This window comes from Osmerus eperlanus, chromosome 14, assembly GCF_963692335.1.
Source record: "Osmerus eperlanus chromosome 14, fOsmEpe2.1, whole genome shotgun sequence".
In the NCBI taxonomy this organism is placed as follows: domain Eukaryota; kingdom Metazoa; phylum Chordata; class Actinopteri; order Osmeriformes; family Osmeridae; genus Osmerus; species Osmerus eperlanus.
This window is the reverse complement of record NC_085031.1, coordinates 14,330,690-14,353,666: the sequence shown is the minus strand read 5'-3', so window position 1 is coordinate 14,353,666 and position 22,977 is coordinate 14,330,690. Positions and strand designations below refer to the sequence as shown.

Here is a 22,977-nt window from a genome sequence, read left to right as displayed (position 1 = left end):
GGGAAGGTTCTAAAGCTCTTTATATGATAGGAACCGTGTGAAAGGACTGAGATAGAAGACTGACTGGGTCAATTAAGTGGCGTTGTTGTGTGAATATGAGACAGTGTCTCTGTGTGAGTCGCAGAAAGTGTTAGATGGGAGTAGTGTGTGTGTGCAGTGCACACAAGATAGAACAGACAGTGTGAGAACCTTCTAGAGGGCCAGATAGGAGGGGAACTGGATTTACCTCTCATTTTGACCCTCACACACACACACACACACACACACGCACATGCACACACTATAGGGCCTGTCCTGATAGGGGCCAGGGATAATTGGACCAGATGATTCATGGCTCCAAAGTGGCCAGATGCCTCAATGCATCAGAACAGCGAGTGTGTTTGGTGTGTGGGTCAAGTATATATGTGTGTGTGTGTGTGTTTGTGTGAGGGTCAAAATGAGAGGTAAATCCAGTTCCCCTCCTATCTGGCCCTCTAGAAGGTTCTCACACTGTCTGTTCTATCTTTAGACTGACCAGTCTCCAGACTCTAAACACATCAAAACCAAATGCTGCTCCCTCGTACACACACACACAGACATGTGAACATACAAGGATGTAAACGGTTTTAAGGTCACAAACACACACACACAAGCTCAATCCATCATAGATCTATTTTAGGTGGAGGTGGACTTCAAAGAGCCGTATTGATGACATTGTCCATGGTATTAGAACTGTTAGTGTGTGAGCGTATGTGAGTGTATGTGTGCGTGTGTGTGCGTGTGTGCATGTGTGAGAAAGAGCTCACCATTGTCTGAGGCCAGTGCGGTTATGGTGTTGGGCGTGGTGTCTGACTTGGTTTGTCCGTTCTCAAAGGCGTAGTCTCCTGTCTCCTGAAGATGCCAGTTCAGACCTAGCAGGTGCATGGCTGAAGGGATAGGGGAGAGAGAGAGAGAGAGACAGAGAGAGACAGAGAGAGAGCGAGAGAGAGATAGAGAGAGAGAGAGAGAGAGAGAGAGAGAGAGAGAGAGAGAGAGAGAGAGAGAGAAAGGGAGAGAAAGGGAGAGAAAGGGAGAGAAAGGGAGAGAGAAAAGACAACATAAGTTATTACTCTCTGCAGGCGTGAGGACCTGAATAAATCACAGACACACACACACAGTGTTTCTATCTAGTTTTTTGCCAGTGAGAGACAGAGCAGTGATGCATACTACAGCAGTGAGGATGTGGGAAAGGAAAAGAACAACCGTGCATCTCCTCCAACCTGCTCTGGGCAGAACCTTAGGCTGTGTTTGTGTAAGTATGTGTGTGTGTGTGTGTGTGTAAGTATGTGTGTGTGTGTGTGAGAATCTGCTCAACTAAAAAGGAGGTTGTTTGTGTGCAAGGCAATATTTTAACCTGCGACCAGAGAGGAGAGTGGGGCAGCAGAACATATTATCATCAAGCTGGCTCGCCCCTCCGGCAGCACATCTGACAGGCTAATGCAGCAGACTGGCAGCCAGCAGACACACACGGGACACAGTTGCTAACTTTAACACTGTTAACACTGCAGGCTGGAGCCCAGATGGAGCCAAGATGGCCGTCCTGGGAACCACTGGCTCATCCCTGATACGTTTACTAAAGTCTGAAGAGATGGACCTCGGTTCTTTTTTTCTCTCTTCTATCCATCCATCCCTCCAGACTCTTCTTTTTCCTCTAATTTCTCTTTTCTGAGACAGCTGGATTGTACACTGTCGCCAAAAGTATTTGGACACCTGCTTGTCAAACAATTTCTACATCTCCTTTCTGTCACATCCCTGACAACAGCTTTGGGACAGCCCTTTTCTGTACTTGACTTTCAGTACTTAAACTTGACTAGCCTGCAAAATTACCATAAACGTACCAACGATATTAGTGTGGCAAGGATGTGTCTATATACCGACCACGGGTCCACATACTTTTGGTTATATAGAGCAGCCATTCCCAAACCTTTCCACTTTGCGGCCCAATTAGCATAGCTCAAAAACACATCCGTTCACTTAATGTCAAACATGTACACCATGGAAGCCAAACGGTTTGCGACGCTTTCACGGAAAAATGTATTTGAGCGATTGACAAAGTGTCCATCATGTGCGTAACTTGCGTAACTACCACGGCCAGGCCAGGTCTAGAACTTCCAGTGAAGTTAAAAACGTGACCAGAAAAAAAACCAGAACAGGTTATGTTAACCCTACACTCAGATTGTGCGGCTTCTCGCTTTGTTTCATCGACCGTATACCCGCCTCACGGAGATCTCTCCCATTTCCAGATTTTTGTTAGAAACTGAGAAAGACATGCTACATTACATTATCCACAGAGAACAAATATGACAGACCAATTATTTATATGAGTTAACATTAACAACTAGCAAACAATCTGAAAGATAATTGAGTACATTATAATGTAGCTAAAAATAGTTAACGTTAATGCTCAAATCCTAGATGGCTTGAGCAAGCCTAGCTTGCTGATGTAGAGTATGTCTAGGTATGCCAAGAGGGGTTGGTTATGTGCGTGTCTGTGTTGTATCGTATGGGTGTGAGTGTCTATGTGTTTGTGAGAATATTGCTAAGATGCACATGCTGGGTCTAATGAGAGGACTTAAGGCCTGCCCCACTATGTAGTACACACACACACACACACACACACAATAACAAGTGCAAAGGAGCCAGTCTCATACTTTTTTTGAGTTATTTTGTGTGTGTGTGTCTGTGTGTGCGTGTGAGAGTGTGTGAGTGTGTGAGAGAGCAAAAAGCTGTATAACCCTCAGACTTTATCTGAGAAATGTTCTGCTGCCCTGGGATGGTAATGAAGTGAATAGAAGGCAGGGAGAGAGGGAGTGAGGGGGGGAGAGCAGGAGAGGAGAAAAAGAGACGGAGGGAGAGCCAGACAGAGAAAGAGAGAGACAAAGAGAGGACAAAGAGATGGAGAGGGAGAGGGAGAGGGAGAGAGAGAGAGAGAGAGAGAGAGACACACAGAGTCCAATTAGAGGTTCGACTTGGGAGCGTTTACAAGGAGAACCCCCCCACAGCTGGGTTAATCCCCCCCCCCCCACCACCCTCTCCACATACCCTCACACACACACTCACTCCTTCACTCTCATTAAATTACAGTCGTGCTGGGCCAGCCCGTTACCCAGAACCCCCTCGGAGAGGCAGGAGCAGAGGGTCATGGGAGAGATCTGGAGGATCGACAGGAAGCAGAAACAGGCTGTAGGGTGTGTGTGTGTGTGGCGGGCATAGGGGGGTGGGGTCAGAGACCTGAACATGACCACCAGACAACCTTCAGACATCATTGAGATGACTGGGATTCAACGTTGAGCCAATGTTGAGACGGGCTGGAGGGTCTTGAGAGACCCAACATCGAACTGATGGAGGAGGACAAGCCACAGACAGCATCTTCAGGTTATGGTGATGCTATGCAGCTAACACGCTAACATCACTGCACCATTCAGAGCAGCGGGAGCCTGCTTATCTGATGTCCTCCACCTTCCTGTAGGAAAGATCTTTACCCTATCACACAGGTGTACTTCTGTACAGGTGTGTGTGTGTGTGTGTGTGTTACTAAAAGGAATGTGGAGGTTGAAATACCAACAATCGTACAGAGACAAAGCTTAAGATGAAAGAAGAGGAAGTGACATCTGTGCACGGTTCTGTTTGGGATCTGCTCTCCATATATCTACATAACTTAGCTTCGAGTGTGTGTGTCCAGCTGTGTGTGTGTGTGTGTGTGTGTGTGTGTATGTGTGTCCCGCTGTATTGTGGGTTTTACACATTAATGTTGAATCAGAGTTACTGAGGCCTGTCTGTGCACCTGCTGAGAGACAGCCTGTATTAGCATATACCATTAGCATTAGCTTTAGCAAACACAGATACAACTAAACAGCTTTAGCATTAGCATCCACTATTATATGGGGCTGATTTTGTGTTAGCTTATATGCAAAGACTTAATGGGGATGTCGCTAATAAGCTTCTGCATTTTTATCCACAACTACTCTATGGGGCTAATTTCATGTCATAATCTATTCTGAGACTTAATGGGTATGCTGCTAATTAGTGTTAGCATGTTATAATTAAGATTACCATCACCATGGATATTTACAATATGAATTGATGACAGCAGCAATTAGCTTTGTACGGGTTAACTTTAGAAGGTTACATGTTATGTAAATATTTTAGAAGGCCATTAGAGTCTGTGTGTGTGTGTGTGTGTGTTTGCCTTTACAGGGGTTCCATTACGATTCCCCTCTCACAAACATGACTTTCATTCAAGTCATGCTCAAAAAGCTTTTCGTGTGCGTGTGAGAGTGTGTGTTTGGGTGTCTGCTTGTGTGCTAGTCTGAGACTGTGTGTGTGTGTGTATGTGAGAGAGTATGATAGATTCAATGGAGAGAATGATTTATCTATATATCACTCATGCTTTCCATCTCTTCTCTTTTTTTTTGTTCTCTCTCACATAGAACTGAAATAATGAGAGGAAACAGTTCTCTTTCAGTAGCTGAAAGTAATGCATGATGAATACTAACACTACAACCTCCACCTACCCATATTCTCACTGTCTATCTCTCTCTCTCTTTCTCTCTATCTTACACAAAGACTCTGTAGTCACTAGAGAGGTAAGAGTGGCATGATGGCTCTGTGTCAACAACCTTCTCATTGCCATCAGCGAGAAAACGTTCTCCGATATTCGTGTTTCACCAGTCGCCATGCTTGTTGAAGACCAGCACAGCCAATGGGACATACAGAATGATTCCTCACTATCTGATTGGCAGTCAGGATGGAGGGACAGGAAACTGAGCCACCAGTGTGTATGGGTGTGTGTGTGTGCAAGTATGTGTGTGTGAGTGCGAGTGTGTGTGTCCTACCTATGCAGTAGCAGAGCAGGACGGACAGTAGGACAGACAGGCCCACAGCGCTCAGGGCTGTGCATCTCCAGCTGCAGTACTTGGAGGACTTCTTGAACTTGAAGGCGCTTCTGGAGAGGGTGTTCCTGGGGAGGGGCCGGGTGGGGGGCGAGTACACGGAGCCGGTAGCCATGGTGTAACCGGGCGTGGCCGTGCTGAAGAGGGGAGTCGTGCCGGTGCCTGTCTTGAAGAGGAAGTGCCTGGAAATGGAGAGAGAGAGTGAGGGGATGAATGAGGAAGGGATGGATAGAGGGAATAGAGGAGGAGGAGAAAGGGATGAATAGGGGAAGGGTGGGGTGGAGGGGAAGAGCAAGAGGGATATGGATAGAGAGAGAGAGAGGGAGGGGTGGAGAGGGATATGGATAGAGAGAGAGAGGGAGGGGTGGAGAGGGATATGGATAGAGAGAGAGAGGGAGGGGTGGAGAGGGATATGGATAGAGAGAGAGAGGGAGGGAGGGGTGGAGGAAGAGAGACATGAGAGAGAGTTAAGTCATATAACCAATAAAAGGGAGATCAACAAATGGCAGAGATATATACATTTAGATGAATTGGATTTGAAAAGAATAGTCAAAGAGATGACTTCTCAAAACCAGTCACAGGAGACAAAGCTACTACCAATCACGCCTGCACTCACTGAGACATTTTGATCCAAAGCAATATCATCCATTACACTAAACCTTTTTTTTCTGGTCAATATAAAACAACAAAGGCCGCTCCCTTCCCCCATACTAAATAAAGCCCACATGTAAAGACTTCAGATAAAAACTGACGGACATGACATCTTCTTGTCTTTTCAATAGCTTTTGAAGAAGGGTCAGTCACATACTGTATACACACACACACACACACACACACACACACACACACACACACACACACACACACACACACAATGGCACATACAATATCTCTCTCTCTTTGCAAAAGCGTGATCTAGTTACTGTGGATGAATTATATCTTACTCTTGACATTTTTGTTTGACTGTAGTGTGTCTGAATCTGTGTGTATGTATGTGTGTATGTATGTGTGTATGTGTGTGTGTATGTGTGTGTGTATGTGTGTATGTGTGTGTGTGGGCAGGCGGAGCGGTGACATACCCGTCCCCATACAGCCCCTGGTGACAGTCAGGTGGGAACACGTCCATCTCTATAAGGTTGTCATGGCCGTTCTCAAGTACAGACTGCCCGGCTGACCCTCTACACCAAACGCACACACGCACACACACACACACACAACCACAGACACATTCACAAACACACAGTTAAAGAGAGACGGACACACACATGCGACAGTCACTGTAACTAGCCCACTTGTAATTAGATTTTTGTCTTGTTGTTAATGTAATGCCGAATGCCTGAACGCCACATGTGTTTGTGTGAGAGAATGTGTTTCAGACAGTGTTTGTGTGCATTTCACAGTGTGTGTGAAAGAGGGTGTACGTGTTACATGTCAGTTTATTATCATTTGAGAAGTTTAAGAGTGACAGAGAGAACCCAGGGGGAGAACAGAAAAGGAGATAAAGTTGCGAGGTAGAAATTGAGGGAGAGCAGGGTGAAAAATGAAAAGAGCGAGAGAGACAGAGGTGTTTGTATCAAAGGAAAATATCAAAAAACCTCTAACCTGAGCTTTTGGATATACAGAAACAATACAACCAGCTTATCAATCCCCTAATTAAAAAGACAATTAATTCCACAGAAATCTTATCCCCCCTGCTGAGAGGGAGGGTTTGGCGGTAGTTTTAATTGGTTCTGCGTACTTTGGTTCAGAAGGTTCCGGAACAGAACCCTATCATCTCTCATCATCTGACGCAGAACGGAGACAAGCGGAAATAGAAGGATTCAAATTTAAATCAACTTTATTAAAGCTCTAATTAAAAATACAGTGATTGTGAAACAATGGTGGTGAGGATGATGATGATGATGATGATGAAGGTGATGATTATAATTATAGAATATGAACTCACCCAGGAGTTCAATACTTCCTATCAACTTCAAAAACATCCAGTATAGGAAGACAGTAATTAAGACCCCACTAAGGCCCATGTGTGACCCGTTTGTAGGCCTGTGTGCCGAGATGGAAAGTAACAAAGTACATATACTGTGTTACTGTACTTAAACAGATTTTTCTAGTATCAGTACTTTACTTCACTATTTATTTTTATGACAACTTTTTACTTTCACTTCCACCTTTTTACACAAATATCTGTACTTTCTATTTATTAAATGTTCAAGCCAGGCTCGTTACTTTAGATTTAATCTGTATTTGGTGACATGAAAGGTTCCAAAAAAAGTTTCTAACAAAAAAGTTTTGAAAGGCTGAAAAAATTATTTAACATTTTTGTAAAAAAAGAAAATTACAGAAGTTTAAAAAAATAATTCTGTGAGAAAGGTGTGTCAGTGCAACTGGGCTGGAGACCAACGAGGGCGCCACTATGGAGAAAAGCTTGCATTATAGCTAATTAGCATGTTAAGCTAATACCCCTTCTCTTCTTTCACCTCTCCAGGCAGGGCCAGGTTCTGGGACAATACATTTACATTTAGTGATTTAGCAGACGACGGACATTCCCCCAAGGCAAGTAGGGTGAAGTGCCTTTCCCAAGGACACAACGTCATGGACACGGCCGGGAATCGAACTGGCAACCTTCAGATTACTAGCCCGATTCTCTAACCGCTCAGCCACCTGACTCCCTATACAAGAGACAGACAGAGAGACGCTTGTTGTAAATGTTAGCGTGAACTGAGGAGAGACACACACACATAGGGAGACAATACTGTTTACTGACTGGTTCAATATGGGATGGTTAGAATAGCTTCACACATTTCTGGAGGTGACAAGTGAATCAGTTTGCAGGGAATTGCTTTTGCATAATAAAAAGGCTTAGTCTGTTGACAACTACACAAGTGCATTTACACGGTTACTTTTATATTCAAGCTACCAATGGGGTGTATTGGTATGTGTTGAAATTCCTATAAACTAGGGCTGGACAAATAGCTTATAGAGGCTAAGGAAATGCCGATGTAATGCTACACTAATCTTGGTGTAGCATTTTGGACGGGACGAATATATCCACAGTCAGTTACCTGTGTGAACCGAACGATTCTGTCTCTCCTCAGAGTTATCAGATCGTGGGAGTTATTCTGAGATCTCACAGACTTGCACCCTGTGAAATGCTAGCTGAGATTAAAGGAGGAGGTCAAACAAGTCAAGAAGTTCTAGAGATGTTGGGGAACAGGAAGAAGTGAAGTGAGGTCAGATGGTGTGGCTTATTTTTGTTTAATATATATATATATTTTATATTTTACATTGTTTAGTTCTTAGAATTAGTTCAACTATTGTACTTTTCAACTTTTTTACATTTAAGATCAGTTTATGTTTATATATACGGATTGTATATAATATATATATATATATTATATATATATAATATATATATATTGTATGCACCTTCCTGCCACAGTAATTTCCGTGTTTGTGTAAACTTACATCTACATACTTCTTAAGTTATTTCTTAAGTTATTCCTGTGATGCCTTGCGTGTGTGTGTGTGTGTGTGTGTGTGTGTGTGTGTGTGTGTGTGTGTGAGTGACGGCAGCACCTGCCCTATGAGTACAGGGGGGCGTGGGAGGTATCCTCTGACACAACAGGTGGGATTTATAATGAGTGGGGGAGAGAAGGATGGACGTATGGATCGTCAACTCCACATGAGAGTATTCACACCCTGACTTCAATCTTCCCCCTGTATCAGTCTAACCCCCCAGAGAAGCCACACTCCTCTCATCTCGGCTTCATTGAGCAGGCCACTTGGACATCTCCTCCCCTCTCACTTTCCCTCCCTTTTTTCCCCACCCTTCTTCCCTCCCTTTAACCCACTGACTCCTCTACGAACTGTCTTCATTCTCCATCCTTCTCTTTCTACCTCTCCTAGTTCCCCCTTTCTCTCTCTCCTTTCACGTCTATCGCTCCAACATCATCTGCTGCATCCTTCATCTCACCCTCTCATCTGACACAGACACACTCATCCCTCTTTCAGTCCTCTCATCCCTCTCTCAGCACCATATCAACACTCAAACACCTGCATCCCTCCACCCCTCCCTTCTCTCTCTCTCACTTTCTGTCTCTCTCTCTCTCCTGAATATTATCACTATTCTCCATACCTCGCCACTCGCATTATCCCTCTCTATAGAATGATGAACTCACATTGTCAACATGCCACCTGGAGACAAGCCATGTTGCCAATTAGCATTTATGCGGCTCGGAAAATAAGAACACTCTTCAGTGGTATAGATGCAACTCAGCCAATGAGAACTAATGTGTGTAGTATAGATGTAGCTCAGCCAACGAGAACACACTTTCATGGTATAGATGTAGCTCAGCCAATGAGAACACACTTTCATGGTATAGACGTAGCTCAGCCAATGAGAACACACTTTCATGGTATAGATGTAGCTCAGCCAATGAGAACACACTTTCATGGTATAGACGTAGCTCAGTCAATAAGAACACACTTTCATGGTATAGACGTAGCTCAGCCAATGAGAACACACTTTCATGGTATAGATGTAGCTCAGCCAATGAGAACACACTTTCATGGTATAGATGTAGCTCAGTCAATGAGAACACACTTTCATGGTATAGACGTAGCTCAGCCAATGAGAACACACTTTCATGGTATAGATGTAGCTCAGCCAATGAGAACACATGTCGGTGGTACAGATGCTTCTCAGCCAGTAGAGGAGAGGTGTTTTATGCAAAGCAGACTTTTACCTTCAAGACAGCACACTGCATGCTGAACCACAACTGAAAACCCAAACACAAAAACTACACACACACACACATTACAAACGCAAATGTACACACGGACCTCTATGTAAGTAACCTCTATGTAGTCGGATGCTAATGATGCTATTTGTATTCAGACTGGCTGAGTTTGTAGCTTACTACTCTGCAGAGCAGGCACACACACACTCGCTCACACACACACGCTCACACACACACGCTCACACACATACGCTCACACACACACGCTCACACACACACACACACACACACACACACACACACACACACACACACACACACACACACACACTCGCTCACACACACACGCTCACACACAGAGCTCGGACTTGTATTATTGTAGTCCCAGGGTAATACATATATAAAAAAACAAAACAAAAAAAATGACTTTATTAGTCAGTCTCCTCACGAACAGAGGGAGAAAAAGAGGGAGAGAGTTTAGGAGAGAGGAAGAGAGGGAGGGAGAGAGAGAGAGAAAGAGGGATGGGCACAGTTATATATTCAAGCAATCAGGAACAGAGTTTGACTGTGGGTGCGTATGTGCGTGTGCGCATACATGTGTTTAGTCTAGGAGCTGTAACCTCAGGGTGTATTTGATACTGCGCCTGTCTGCCAGTGAGACCAGAGGAATGTGGACGGAGCAGAATACACCCATGTGTGCGTGGGGGGTGGGGGGGGTGGGGTTGGGGGGGGGTTACTCTCAACCCAACACTGGACACCCTGGGTCAACGGTCACATCTACTGCTCTGGCCTGTATAGCTGGAATACTGGCATTGGAGGGTGTAAAGAGGGAGAAGGAAGAAGTGGAGGAGGACGTTGGAAGAGCGGTAGGAAGGAGGAGGAGGGAAAGAGGAAGGAGGAGGAGAGGGAGGAGTGGGGAAGAGGTGGAGGAGGAGAGGGAGGAGTGTGGAAGAGGTGGAGGAGGAGAGGGAGGAGTGGGGAAGAGGTGGAGGAGGAGAGGGAGGAGTGGGGAAGAGCTGGAGGAGAGAGTGTGGAAGAGGTGGAGGAGGAGAGGGAGCGGCCCTCCTCTGCTAACCAGGCTGTGGCAGAAGGACGAGGAGTCCAGCATGGGGTCTCTGCTCAGTATCGCAGATGATGATTCACGGCGCCTCGTACATGAATACAGTTTAGCACACAGCATGCTGACCACCGCCCGTTAGAGCACACCGCGGACACTAATGATCCATACGAGTAATCAATAACTGGCCCACTTGGTGCCATGAACCTGTGTTGTAATGTTCAGCTGCGGGTGAGAGCAAGTCTTCATGGGCATAATGGGTGTTTAAAGGTTAAGCCTGCAGGCCCTGTTGTGCTTTCTCTGACAGGATCTGTACACGTCTGTTCTGTCATCTGCTCTGCAATAGAGATCCTGTTCACACACACACACACACTCTCTCTCTCTCCATCTCTGTCACATTCTTAATGTCTGTCTCTAGTCTCATAGACGAGACAGCTATGTATAGCCCAGTTGAATATGACTCAAACAAGCCACATGTGTGTTCGTGTGTTATTGTTTGTGTGTGCTGAGTGTGTGTGAGAGTGCGTACAAGTGACAGTGTGTATCATGAAATTAGCACTTCACTAACAAAGCTGTCGGATTCATCATCCGCGGAGAGAATCTCACCTCCAACCTTCCTGTTCAAGCAAACTTGAAGGTGAATCACTAGACAACAAACAAAGACAAAGAGAAAAGAAGATAGACAGAGAGAGAGAGAGAGAGAGAGAGAGAGAGAGAGAGAGAGAGAGAGAGAGAGAGAGAGAGAGAGAGGCCTACTACTCTCTGGATGGACAGAACATATCCCATCTGCAGGCTTTGGCTGAAAGGCTTGAAGTTGTCCACCAGCATGTCTTCCACCAGACAAGTAGGGTGGATGAGGGTGGAGCAGGCAGACCCCGTCTGCCTGTGACTGATTGAGGTCAGCACAGTCATCATGGAAGGTTCTCCCCCTGATTGGTTGGCTGAATGGAACCTTCCTGTTATGTTTCACAGAGTGGAAACCAAGCAGGCTGGAGTGTAGTTACTATAGAGTTGACGGGCACTGTGGGGCCGTGATTTAGTGTTTTATTCTGCTAAGCTCTGTCTAACCCTAACACACACACTCCCAAACACACAAACACACACACACAGGGCCATAGTTATACTGTACTGTTCCCAATGGAGAGGCCAGTAGTATTATCTACTTAGATAATAATAGACTTCTATATTGTTTAGTCAATACTGAACAGCCAAGGTCAGAGAGGAGGGGAGGATAGATAGATGATAGGGTGGAGGAGAGAGAGATAAAGAGTGAGACCGAAAGAGAGAGAGATAAAGAGTGAGACCGAAAGAGAGAGAGAGAGATAAAGAGTGAGACAAAAAGAGAGAGGGAGAGATAAAGAGTGAGACAGAAAGACAGAGAGTGATAAAGAGTGAGACTGAAAGAGAGAGACATAAAGAGTGAGACAAAAAGAGAGAGTGAGAGATAAAGAGTGAGATAGAAAGTGAGAGAGAGATAAAGAGTGAGACAGAACGTGAGAGGGGGGGGGTAAAGAGTGAGACAGAAAGAGAGAGGGAAGGATAAAGAGAGAGGCCAAGAGGGAGGATGACAGGTGTGTTATTCCTAGCTCTCTTTACATGATGTTTGCTCTAGTACTCAGAGGTCATAAAATATAAAACTGGAGCTCAGCAATTCACACACACACACACACACGGACGCACTCACGCACGGACGGACGCACACACACGGACGCACACACACATCGCAGAGGGTCCTAAGCTGAGGGAGCGGAGAAGGTTGCCAGATTTGTGTTGATCTTCCTGTCCCCATCTCAGTCACCTCATTATGTACAACCCAGCCATCTACCGATGGGTTGCCAGATTGGCTTTTGAAAGGTTGCCAGATTCAGGCACAGATGTAAAGCTAATCTCCAGTTTATTGAGGTAGTTCTCTATCAATACATTACACATCTTCTCACAGATGGGTTACCAGGTTGGAAGGGGGGGAATATGTATATAGGGTATTGGTCATCATTAGGCTTCAGCCTTTCTGCAGAAGGGTTGCCAGATTGTAAAATGTTTTTTCCTGATCTCCAGCACTAAACAACAGATGGTATTGCCAGATTTAAGGTTTTAATTTTTAAATCTATTGTCATTTACCTTTTGCACCAACTACTACAGTTTAAAAGAGTCCCTACACTAACTTAAGGTTGCAAGACTGGTGTGGTTGCCAGAGGGTTGGCATTCAGGTAGTCCATAACACTTCAAGATACAAATGGTTTTCCAAGTTATTGAGGCACAGGGTTGCCAGGTTTGATGTAACCTGGTTGCCAGGTTGGTGAAAGGGTTGGACTCACCTGCTCTCCAGTGGCACATTGCTGCCCAGGACCCAGCTGTCCTGCAGCGGCACGGACTCAGGGGGCGTGGTCTGCAGCTCGGCGGGTAGGCCCGCCGGAGGGGCGGGGCTTGGTGGAGAACGGCGATGCGATTGGCTCAGGGAGTTGTGATGGTTGAGTGCTGTCACTGACGGCTGCAGCTTGTGAGGGGGTGGAGCTGGAGGCAGCGTAGTCGGCCCCTGCTGGTGGTGATTGGACGGTTGCTCTGTGACATAAAAAAAAGAAGGCGGGGTTAGTGGCTTTGTACGATCTGATTGGCAGGCTTCAGTATTAAGGAGGAGGGAGATTAGAGACACAATCTATCACAGCACAGGAAGGTCTCTCTCTCCGTCTTCTTACATCTCCCTCGTGCCCCCCTAAACCATATGCTCTCTTGATGGGTTATTGAATTAGCCTCTCTTTACTAAACCACACACACACACTTATGCACACACACTTGCGCACACACACAAACACACACACACACAAATACACACAGCCATGTTGGGTTGGGTGCAGGCTTGATTACAATATAACAGCTGGACATGATAACTGCACTGCAGTTTATACCTCCTGACTAATGATAATGTTAACAGCCTCTCATAGAGGATGATTTCAGGCTGTTACATAGGAAAACGACACTCTGTGTGTGTGTGTGCGTGTGTGTGTGTGTGTGTGTGTTAGCAGGTGCCCCTGTTCTCCTGTTCTATTAAGGAGCTAGGTAGGATGTAAGAGCCTACAGCAGGATGGTACAGAACGCCATGTCATTCAAAGATACTCTGATGCTCAGCACACACATACACACATATACACACATATACACACACACACACACTCACCCACACACACACACACACACACACACACACACACACACACACACACACACACACATACACAGCTAGCCTAGGGCATAGAAACACACATCAGATTCAGGGCATCTGAGTAGTGACAGTTTACACTGATCAGTTTTGACAGGGGTGCAAACACTGCCCCATCCTCCGACACACACTCACACACACTCACACACATAGTTACACACACTCACTCACTCACACTCACTCACACACTCACACAATCACACATACGCACACGCTCACATATACGCACACAGCCAGCAACCCTTAACCAACTTAGTGTTTTTATTCCACTTGTGTATGCTGTGGGTAGGGGTTAATAGTGTGTGTGTGTGTGTCTGACAGAAGTGCCAAACCCATGCTGACCGTGACACCAGGCCCAGACCCCAGCCTTTAGATAGAAGTGTCACATCATTCTGTACTTCCTGAGGCTTTGAAGCCAGCTCAGTCTGAACACAGCCCGATTGGAGTGGACAGGCCTTCATAGAGGAGGCAGAGGAATGCCAGGACTATGGAAAGAAGGCGCGCGAGGTAGAGAAATGGAGAGGGAGTCAAAGAGAGAGGGAAAGGGAGAGTCTCAACAACCAACAAAAGAAGAGCTGCTTATGCAGACAATTGGTGCAGAAAGCGGGTGAGGAGGAAGGAGGGATGGAAGGATGAAGGGAGCGGCGAGTTGAAGATTCAAAGAGAAAGATATTGAAGAGGGGATGGATGTCAGTGGGATCAAAGCTACTCATGAAATGTTCATGTTTCCATTTGCTGTGACAGCCTACTGTCGTCCCCTGGAGTTAACTAACACACACCTCAAATATCTCTCTATCTCTTGGTCTGTCTCTCTCTCAAATACACTCCTGTGTGCACACTGACACACCTACAAACCTCTAAATGTTTTCTTTCCCTGTCCATCTGACTTGTTTAAACACTATAATTCTCTTTCTCTCTCGATCCCTTTCTCTCTTTCTCCCCTCCCCATCTCTCCTCCTCCTCACCTGCCTCTCCCTCTCCTCCTCTCTCTGCCAGAGTGCAGTCTATCCATAGAGAACTCAGTCCTAAGAGGAGCAGTTAAGACCTCTAATTGAGGCACTACATTATTTAGCACAGGTCTCAGGATGCAGGGTAACACACACACATTATCTCTCCCTCTCCCTCTCTCTCTCTCTCTCTCTCCCGCTCTATAGACAGCAGATCAGGGGAGCTGTTAGCGTTCACTTGGCAAGATGAGCCAATCAGAGCCTCTAAGGCTCATGCACAGCCAATGAAAGCCCTGAAGGCAGGAGCGTCTGTCCAGAATGGCCAATCAGGGCCTTAGAGACTGGTGCAGCTAGCCAATCAGCTGCCATCCATCATTAAACAGTTGCGGCAGGAAACAAAGTGGTGGGAACAGAAATGAATATAGATGTGAAAGTAAAGAGCAACATCCAGCCCTCCTACACAGAGAGAGGCCGGTCTGGGGTCAAGTGTTGCCCTGCGCCCCATCCTGCATGAGTGTGTGTGTGTGGGGGGGGGGGGGGAGAGAGAGAGAAAGACAGATGTGAGTTTTTACGAGGATGGCTTTGAAAGCTGATCCTGACTGATGGTCTGATGGCTGTCATTCGTCAAGGGGTCTGTCCTGTCACATGCACACACACATACACACACACACACACACACACACACACACACAGACACACACACAAATACACACACAGACACACACACATGCTCCCTCTGGAAAGGCTTTGAGAAGCCTGTCTGATTGGGATTTCATGGTAGCAGAGGAATTACAGCTCAGCCCGTTTATCTCCTAATGGTGAGACTGATACCCATCACAACCTGGCCTGAGTGTGTGTGTGTCAGAATGTGTGAGTGTGTGTGTTTGTGTGCGTGTATGTATGCAGGCATGCATGTGTGTGTGTATGTGTGTGACATAGAGAGCGTGTGTGAGTGTGTGAGAGAGTGTGTGTGTGTGTACGCAGGAGATTGAGTTTCTTATCTGGTCAGCTCTCTTTAACTGGAGTGGTTTATTCTATCTGCAGGCCTCTTCTGGTGGGTTTTCAGAGCTTACACACACTCACATACATCCACAACACACACACAATACACACACATGCACACAACCACTCGCATGCAGACACACACACACACACACCTGCATAGTGGGAGGCCAAAGCTGACCAATTGGAGCAGTCACCCCCACAGTTTACTAAATCTGTCAACTTCACTCACACAGTATTTGCTACGTCTTTGAGATTTTCATTTACTTCATCTCCCTTTCTCTCTTTCCAACTACCTCCTCCTCCTCGCCTCGTTTCTCTCCCCCATATCTCTCTCTCTCTCTCTCTCTCTCTCTCTCCCTCAGCTCTCTCTTTTAGCAGGCATGGCAGAGCAGCTAAATTGACATTTCAAACAGACGGCATGTTGTAGCGAGGCAGCCAGCCGTCACTCTCCCCTTCACATGCACACACACACATACACAAACACATACACAAAGGAAACACATAGGAAAGGTTATTTGTCAAAACCCGTCCGTCATGTTTCACCTTGCTCTTGTTGTAGGTTTATCAACCTACCTCCTTCTCTCACGCTTCTCATTCTACCTTCTTCCTCTCTCCTTCTTTCCGTCTCTCTCTATTCTATCTTCTTTCCTCTCCCTCTCACCAACAGCAGAAGATTAAAAAACTCCAGGTGTGGAACAGAAAGCTGCGTGAGTAGTTCTTCAAAGAGCAAAAGAGGGGGATGTGAGAGGGAGATTGGAGGGAGAGAGAAAGAGAGAGAGAAGAGGGAGAGAGATGAATGAAGGTGAGAGGATGGAGAGGGAGAGAGAGAAGGGGAGGTGAGAGGGAGAGTGGAGGGAGAGAGAAAGAGAGAAGAGGGAGAGAGATGAATGAAGGTGAGAGGATGGAGAGGGAGAGAGAGAAGGGGAGGTGAGAGGGAGAGTGGAGGGAGAGAAAGAGAGTCAGGAGATGAAGAGAGAGTACAGAAAAGGGGAGAGGAGGTTTCTGGGGGCGATGGAAAGTACAGAACGTGGAAAATAAATCTGAATGACGTTTTTCTGAGGAAGAGTGAGATGGATGGAGAAGAGGGGGGGGATCAGTCTTGAAAGAGGGGGGACGGACGGACAGACTATGCCCCAGCTCACAGCTCTGCGTGTGGGGCATCAAGGTACACTTAGCCCCATGCTCAACCACCCAGAGCACATGAAGAAATACTCTGCTTTGTGACCAGGAAAACAGTCCTATGTGTGTCCATTTCTAAAGGATAGGGTCAGTCAAAGTAAATCTACTACAGTTGCTTTCAATTTCCAGCCCCCCCCCCCCCCCCACACACACACAGACACACGTGCACAAAGACACAAACACACACACAGCCACACACGCAGCCTCAAACACACTTCAAGGCAACAGCTGCCTAAAGAAAAATATTAAATAAAGTGCTCATTTTAACACTGCAGGATGGAACACAATGACACCATTTAAAACCACAGAACAACATTAACTAAGATTCAGATTATATACCAAAGTGGTGGAAGATATTACATACCTGATGCGTACAAGACTTTAACCACACACACACACACACACACACACACACAAAGACACACACACACACTAAGACACACACACGGACATGCAGGTAGCCAGAGGCAGAGTGGTATTTATGAAAGATAAATATCAGCAGGTTATGACATTTATCAGAAACAGGACTGTGGGACAAAGAGCTTCTTAAATATTGACCAACGGAGGGAGGAAGCATTAGAGGAGATCAATAGAACCTGCAGACTGGGAGAAGAGGAGAGGAGGAGGAGAGGAGGAGGAGAGGGGGCAGGAGGAGAGGGGAGGAGAGGGGGCAAGAGGAGAGGGGAGGAGAGGGGGCAGGAGGAGAGGGGAGGAGAGGGGTAGGAGGAGAAGAAGAGAAGAAAGATTTGAGGAGGATTGAGGGAGGGAGGGGCTCAGGGAGGAAATATCTCTCAGATGGTGAAAAGATGAGAGCGTTGCTAAGAGCCTATAACAGATGATTAGACGAACCACACTAAATGATGAATTATGTCTGAACTGTGTGTGTATGTGTGTATGTGTGCGTGTGTGTGTAATATTGTGGGTGAGAGTGAGCATGTGCATGTACTTCATTGATGAGCTGGTCCAGTATAGGTCCAACCTGGTCTGCTGGTTTAACATGGTCTCGTTACACAGACAAGAGCCAGTCAGAGACACACATCCACCAGTCTGAGAGCTGGAACACAGTTTAGAACAGGCTTCTACTCTCCTGAGCTCCACACAACTCAAGCACAGAGGTAGATGCACACACACACACACTGAAAAATACTTGACTTTCTAATCTGTTGTTGGTGTTCTAGAAGTCAGTGAAGCGCACACACTCACCCCCCTCCAACACACACACACACACACACGCCTGACATGGCGTGTGTGTGTGGCATGAACAGAAACCATCCTGCTTTTCTACTTTTCCCTTTTCACCTGCATGCCCACCTCCAGAGAGAGAGGAGAGAGAGAGAGAGAGAGAGAGAGAGAGAGAGAGAGAGAGAGAGACAGTGTGATATAGGGAAAGAGAGACAGAGAGAGGGAGAGACAGAGAAAGAAAGAGAGAAAGAGAGGAATAGTATTTTAAGGTACCACTACAGTTTTGCACGTGGTGAGGAGAGGGTTTTGTCTGCTGTGTGTGTGTGTGTCTGTGTGTTCAAGGGGCCCCTGCCTGCTCCAGTAAATGTTATTGGAATTCCTGTGCTGTAAAATTGCTCCTTTCATGCCCACTGCATCTGACAATAGAGATCAACTGTGAACGAATGAGAGAGAGAGACAGAGAATAAGAAAGGGAGAGAAAGAGAGAGACAGCAAGGGGGGGACAGAGAGAAGGGAGAGAGAGGGAGAGGGAGGGAGGAAGTCAGAGAGTGAGAGAGCGAGAGGAGAGACCTGTACTGTCAGCCCTGTTTCTCTTTACATTGCAGTGTAGTTGTATTTGTAGTGGATGTGTTGCCGTGGAGACAGTTTGAGAAGAGATAAGCTGGCTCAGTAGATGTTGTTCATTGCAGAAAGACACTTTTACACTCTGGGAGACTGTGTATGTTCCATCTTTCTGGTTTTCTGCCTTTCTTTCTTTCTGTCTTGCTTTCTTACATTCTTTCCTTTCTCTGTATTTAGCTCCACATATCTGTCCCTCTGTCCTGCTCTAGTCCAGGCACTGTTTCATTTGTTCTGATAAAAGAGGGGTTGGTAGAAGACAGAAGAAACAAGGGAATTAAACAAGTCTCTTTGAGGGAGCGCAGTCCAGAAACTTCCAGCAACACAGTGTGTGTGTTGATGTGTAAGTGTGTGTGTGTGCGAGAGCGAAAGAGAGAGTGCTTGTGTCTAAGTCGGTCAACCTTTAACCTAAAGGCTTTCTGTAAGCACACGACCCTCTGCCATCCTTTGTTCTTCTCCTTTACCCAAGTGCTGCACTCATTGCTCCTTCCATCATCAACCCCCCCCCTCTTTTCTCTCTCAGTCCTTTCTGTCCATCCTTGACCTTTTGCTGCCTCTCAATATCTATATGTCCGTCCTCCCTCCCTCCCTCCCTCCCTCCCTCCCTCCCTCCCTCCCTCCCTCCCTCCCTCCCTCCCTCCCTCCCTCCCTCCCTCCCTTCCGTTTGAAATGAAAATATACCAAATGGTTTCTCTTTCCTTCTTCCCTTCTTTCCTTTTACTCTTACTTTCTTTCTTTTTTTTCTTTCTTTCTTTCCCCTCTTCTTCTTTTCTCTCTGCCGGATTTCAGCCCTTCATCGTTTCTCAGTCCATCTCCCTCGCCTTCATCCCTCCCTGTTTCGCTCCTCTTTACCCAGACAAGTCTTTAGTATGGGCAGCTTGAAGCATTTGCACTGACCCTGTCATCTCTCTTCTCTTCCTCCCTCTCTTCTGCTCAGTCAGGTCTTTTCGCTGACCCTCTCTCCCCACCTCTCCACCTCTCACTCTCCACCCTCTCTCCCCACCTCTCACTCTCCACCTCCATCCATCCTTCACCCGCTTTCAAAACAGGTATTTTAGTATGGGCCACCTCTCTCTCTCTGTCTCTCTAGCAATCCCTCAATCTCCTTCTCTATCTTTCGATATCTCTCTCTCCCATCTATGTCGTCTCCCCTCCCTCCTTCCCTCCCCCCTCCCTCCTTCCCTCCCCCTCCTCCCTCCTTGTAAGGCTCCAACCAGGCTGTTAGATTTAGCTAAGTGATCCTAGTCGCCATGAGGCTGAGACGTGTGACGCGCGCGTGTGTGTGTGTTTGGTGTGTGAGTGTGAGATCCTTGTGAGACACACACACCAGAGTCTCTTCTGATAACCGACTGAACGTCTCCTTCTCCCACCTCTCTGTCTCCAACCCCCCCCCCCTGTCTCCCCCCTCCCACACACTCCCACCTCTCTGTCTCCACCTCCCCCCCCCACCCCACCTCTTGTTAAAACTCCTTCCCATTCGACATCGATTAAAGGCGGCGCGGGAGAAGATTGACTACTTAGACATAAAGGATGTTTTACAGTTCCTGATGTTTCAGCCCAGACTGGTGTCTATCACTGGATGGCGTCTGGAGGGCTCGGGGCTTTGGCTTGTTTGAAGCTGGGGGAAAGGGGAGCTATGGTAGATGTTTGAAGCTGGGGGAGGGGGGGGGGGCTGTACGATGGTATGATGAATACAGGATGGTGGAGGGTGGGGGGGAGGGGCGGTGGTGGCGAGGGCTCATGACCTACAGCGCTGTAGGTCTAGATGGCTATCAGCTGTGGAGCTTGAACCACTTGAGTTAAACGTGGTCTTGGGAAGCCTAAACAGTGGTCTGATCAGACCTCCTTGTGACGACTATGTAATGAAGCTTCTTCCATGAAGATATAAACACACACTGGTTCAGATGGTGCTGTGGTTAGCTGTGTGTGTGTGTGTGTGTGTGCGCGCGTGTGTGAAGACTGTGTGTGATTATAATGAAAGCAGAGGGCATCATAATTGTTACCACGACACCAGTGAATGTAGCCATCAAAGCAGGGATGAGCAGTCAGGACAGACCATAATAGTTTAGGATGAGGGGCAATGATCCAGAGAAGAGCTGGGTGTGATTATGACAAGTAATGGACGCACGCACACACACACACACACACACAAACACACGCACACACACACACACACACACACACACACACACACACCGAGGCCTAATTTAAGAGTGAAAGAGTGGCAGTTTTTACAGGTTATGTTGTTTCTGTGACACTAATACACAGAGACTATGCTCAGTGCTCCGACATGAAGGCTAGATCACTGGAGTGTGTGTGTGTGTGTCAGAAAGAGATAGATACATGGAAAGAATGAGACAGCAGAAATTGGGGCAACTCAGGAGGTCTGTCTTCCTAATACACACACACACACATACACACACACACACACACAACCACACTAACTCCCTACGACACAAAAAAGACTACAAATATGAAGTATGTGGGTATGTGACCCCCATAGCTAAGTGTGCAGGTTGAACACCATTCCCTCACTGACGATCTCTCCCCCTGAGGTTCCCTCCATAAATGTTGAACCCCTCCATATTCATTGAGGTCAGTATGTGCACGTATATGACCACTAACTAGACTGCCTCCCTCTCGGAGAGACTTGAAATGACCTCTACTACACTCATGATAAGCCTCTAAGATAAGTCCCATTGAGTCAGTACTGGGTTTTGTACACCACGTGTAGACGAGCCGACCGGCTGACTGACAGGAACTCAGACTGGAGGTTCATATTGAGGTCTCCACCACATCACAGAGATCCCCTTGAGACCGAGGACATGGGGAAAAAAGGCCTTAAAAAATAGTTGAAAAGAAAATATATGAAATATCCAATCTATAATCGTCATCGTCTCTGGTGGTGCCTGTCTGTCAGCCTATCAGAGAGCAGCCTGGTGCATCAGCCTATCAGAGAGCAGCCTGGTGCATCAGCCTATCAGAGAGCAGCCTGGCTCCTCCTAGACACACATGCAGCCATGTGAAGACATTGGGAAAGAGGAAAAACGAACAAGGCTGCAAATTGCCATCGAGGTTGCGGTAACGGTGTGTAAAGGTTGTTAGTGACAGGAGGACAGAGAGAATGTGGAGTCGCAGTCATAATGTACACCTTATGATTGAAAGCTTAGAGGAGGTAACTAGTCACTGGGTGTATTTTAGCGGGCCGGAGTTGTAAATTGAAGAAGAGTATGTTTCAATTAAATTATAAATGTTTAAATAATACGACATGACTGTTGAATGAATATCACATCAATATCGTATGAATTTGTATGAATACCACATAAATGTATGTCTGAACATACCTGTATGAATGTTGTTTGAACACTCTATGAATGCTGTATGAACACTGAATGAATGCTGTGGTCTTACCAGTACAGGTAGTGTGGCTGAAGCCAGCCTGTGTTACAGTAAATACACTCCTCCTCCTCCTCCTCCTGCTCCTCCTGCTCCTTCTCCTACTGCTGCGTACTCTTCCTCCTCGTCATCCTCATAGTCAGACTCTGGGCCGCGCTGGGGGACGCCGGCGCTACCTAGCAACGAGCCCCGGTTGTCATGGAGATTGGGTGATGGTGGTTGCGAGTGTGAGTGTTCTGATGGACTGGAGAGAGAAGATGGCATGGAGAGCCTGAAGAGGGGAAGAGTAAATAAAACAAACAAAAACAAAACAAAAGAACAACAATAAACGGAAAGAACGCAAAGGAAACCACCACCAGTAACACCACAACGTAACAAAACGACTCAAAAAATGAAGCTATGGTGAAGTGAGTTGGGACGTGTGATGAGAGTGGATGGGAGAGATCCTGATTGGACGTCACTTGGGAGAGTCTTGCATGGGAGAGATCCTGATGGAGGTCACTTGGGAGAGTCCTTGCTGAGGGAGGGTCAAGACTGAGTGTGGACGCGCATTGTGACGCCTCGCTCGATCGATTTGTGCAACCTTGACATTTAAGTTTTGGTATTCAGTTGAGCCTTTGCTAAACTCTCAGCTCATCGCCTACAACAACACGTGGACAAAGAACATTTACATTTAGTCATTTTTAGCAGACGCTCTTATCCAGAGCGACTTACAGTAAGTACAGGGACA

The 22,977-nt window shown here is 46.6% G+C and overlaps 1 protein-coding gene across 1 annotated transcript in view; it reads right to left on the bottom strand.

Annotated features, from left to right (window-relative positions):
• LOC134033921 (teneurin-3) overlaps nucleotides 1-22,977 on the bottom strand; it is a 111,538-nt gene that overhangs the window by 7,295 nt on the left and 81,266 nt on the right. The window contains exons 4-7 of the mRNA XM_062478204.1: nucleotides 13,022-13,265; nucleotides 5,990-6,088; nucleotides 4,854-5,092; nucleotides 786-905 (exon numbers count right to left, since the gene is read on the bottom strand). Of these exons, the coding sequence (XP_062334188.1) occupies nucleotides 786-905; nucleotides 4,854-5,092; nucleotides 5,990-6,088; nucleotides 13,022-13,265 (702 nt within the window). The remainder of the gene's footprint in view (nucleotides 1-785; nucleotides 906-4,853; nucleotides 5,093-5,989; nucleotides 6,089-13,021; nucleotides 13,266-22,977) is intronic.